Source organism: Cynocephalus volans, chromosome 4 (assembly GCF_027409185.1).
Source record: "Cynocephalus volans isolate mCynVol1 chromosome 4, mCynVol1.pri, whole genome shotgun sequence".
Taxonomy (NCBI): domain Eukaryota; kingdom Metazoa; phylum Chordata; class Mammalia; order Dermoptera; family Cynocephalidae; genus Cynocephalus; species Cynocephalus volans.
The window spans coordinates 162,482,062-162,484,421 of record NC_084463.1 but is presented as its reverse complement, the minus strand read 5'-3'; the positions used below and the strand labels follow the sequence as shown (position 1 = coordinate 162,484,421).

The 2,360-nt window shown below is 58.9% G+C and overlaps 1 protein-coding gene across 1 annotated transcript; it reads left to right on the top strand.

Annotated features, from left to right (window-relative positions):
• The first annotated feature begins 347 nt into the window (after positions 1 to 347).
• On the top strand, positions 348 to 2,097 carry POLD4 (DNA polymerase delta 4, accessory subunit). The gene is made up of 4 exons (XM_063095407.1): positions 348 to 593; positions 828 to 917; positions 1,144 to 1,255; positions 1,615 to 2,097. Exons 1-4 carry the CDS (start codon positions 497 to 499, stop codon positions 1,637 to 1,639), a joined length of 324 nt encoding a protein of 107 aa, XP_062951477.1. The 5' UTR covers positions 348 to 496; the 3' UTR covers positions 1,640 to 2,097.
• The last annotated feature ends 263 nt before the right edge of the window (positions 2,098 to 2,360 follow it).

Sequence of the window (2,360 nt, the reverse complement as noted above, 5' to 3'; positions counted from 1 at the left end):
AGTTACAAACCGGCCACGGGGATTAGTGAAGCTGAAAAGAACATTTGCCTAGGAAGGGAAAACGGGAAGTGAGAGGCTGAGGACAACACGCTGTAAGTCCCTTGGGACTCCCTGCGGACCAATGGGGGCCAGGAGGAGGTGGCGAAGTCCGGGGCACCCTGACAGCTCCCCCACCCCAGCCTAACCCCTCCTCCCAGGACACAGCTGCAGCAGCTGCCCCGGCCCCGCCCCCGCCCCCCGCCATTGGCCAAGCCGGGGCCCCGCCCCGCAGTGGCGGCCTGCCATTGGCCCAGTCTTTGATGTCTGCGTGCTTGCGGGGGAGGGCGACAGGCGTCATCCCTGGAAGCAGTGCCTTCCTCTCGGCTTGTCTGGGTCGTTTCGTCTGCCCGTTGCTGGCCCATCTCTCTCTCTCTCTCAGCAGCTGTCTCTCTCGCACCCGCTGGCCAGTCTCTCTTCCCCGCAGTCGCCTCCTTCTCCGCCTGCCTGGGTGGCCGCCATGGGCCGGAAGCGGCTCATCACTGACTCCTACCCTGTTGTGAAGACGAGGGAGGGGCCCGCTGGGCACAGCAAGGGGAAGCTGGCACCAGAGCTAGGTCTCTGAGGTGTGGGGGAGGCAGGAGGACTGGACACGAAGGGACCTGGGAAGACGTGGGCGGTGGGGCAGATGGAAGGGGAAATGTAGCATGTCCTCCACTTCCCACACGAGGTTTGGCTGCGGGATGGCAGAGGCGAAGGAGTGGTGAGGACGGCCCGGAATAGTGGCACAGCTGTGAGCAAGAGGCAGGGCAAAGGCCCGGGCAGGCCTGAGGAGCAGCATGTCATTACAGGGGAGGAGCCCCAGCCCCCCAACGAGGATGAAGCGGAGCTGGAGCTGCTGAGGCAGTTTGATCTGGCCTGGCAGTACGGGCCCTGCACAGGTGAGAACTCCACTCAGGCCCCATGGAGCTAATCTCTGAGCCAATCCTGTCACTCCATGCGTCTCTGAAGAGACTCAAGTGCCTGTCTGACTCTTGGGCACTGTCTCCCGAGACTGGGAGGTGTGAGTCTCCCAAGACTACACACCACTCCACACACACATTACCTCTAGCCTGGACTCTTCCCCACCCCCCATGAAGCCCCAGAGTCTTCTTCCCACCCTGGCAGGGATCACACGGTTGCAGCGCTGGTATCGAGCAGAACAAATGGGCTTGGAGCCTCCCCCAGAAGTGCATCAGGTGCTGAAGACCCACCCTGGAGACCCCCGCTTCCAGTACAGGTCAGAGACAGGCTGAAGGGCTTTTAGGGGAACCAGGGCCTTCTCCAGGTACCCCTACACTGCTGGCCCAGGTAGTGGTTGCCCTGACCTGAGGGAGAAATGGATGCAGGCTTGGGGGTCCCTGCTGAGTAGGCAAGAAGGTTCTATAGGGTGCCTGGCTTGGGAGGACAGGTTGCTTTAACAATTCTTGTCTCTACGAGATAATGGTGGGGGAAGGGCACACCCAGGGCCCAAGGGACTATCTATTTAGTATTGAAGGACTTGCCATGGACAAGAACTGGGGCTGGTGAAATTAGAACAAGGGACTTAACTGACACTCTCTCTCTGGTGTATCCCTCCTTCCCACCCATCTTCCACAGCCTCTGGCATCTCTATCCCCTATGAGGCACTGCCTAGGACCTCCTGCCCTTGGCACTCCTGCTAGCCACCCGAGAACCTCAGGACAGAAGCAAGGGCCAGTTGCTGCTGCTCAGCTCTGCTGTGGAGGAACATTTGACAGGCTGAATCTGTATGTCTCAGCAGTTCAGTTCTTCCGTCTAACCAACAGGCTCTTGGAGCCCCCTCTGAGAGCCCATGCAGCTGAAGCTGAGCACCTCCTAGATGGAGAGTGGTCTGTGGGGACAAGGACCTGGCCATGACCCTTCTGACACCTGCCACATGCCTCCCTGACCTGTGGTGTGGCAAATTAGATATAGCTGTGGGCAGAGCCAGAAGCAGGCAGATGATCTGAGAGGCAAAGATGAACTCCCCACCCAAGACTGGGAATCTGTGGGCAGAACTGGCTGAGCACAAAGGGCAAGGAGTTCACTGATGCTTATCAATAAAGAACTTTGAGCCTGGAATCTTGGCCTCCAGTCCCTTAATGTGACCCTGCTTTGGCTGGCAGTCTCCAGCAGAGTCCTGTCAAGAGCTGAACAACCTCTGGCGCCCCCTGGTGGTATACAGGGAAACTACTCTTTAATCATCTTCACTGACCAGCCAGGCCTGCCCAGCGTTGCCCACCTCACAAACATGGGTGCTTTGCCAGAGAAGGATTCGTGGGGCCCATGGCTCGTAATGTCCAGACAGGCCTACACATCCCAGAAAGCACCTCTGCTTCCCACAT

What these genes read in the sequence shown, in the direction of transcription:
- POLD4 (XM_063095407.1), top strand. Translation starts at nt 497, where the DNA reads ATGGGCCGGAAGCGGCTCATCACTGACTCCTACCCTGTTGTGAAGACG. An exon ending in GCAGTACGGGCCCTGCACAG is followed by an intron (nt 918 to 1,143) that starts GTGAGAACTCCA and finishes CCACCCTGGCAG; the next exon opens with GGATCACACGGTTGCAGCGC. An exon ending in GACCCCCGCTTCCAGTACAG is followed by an intron (nt 1,256 to 1,614) that starts GTCAGAGACAGG and finishes CATCTTCCACAG; the next exon opens with CCTCTGGCATCTCTATCCCC.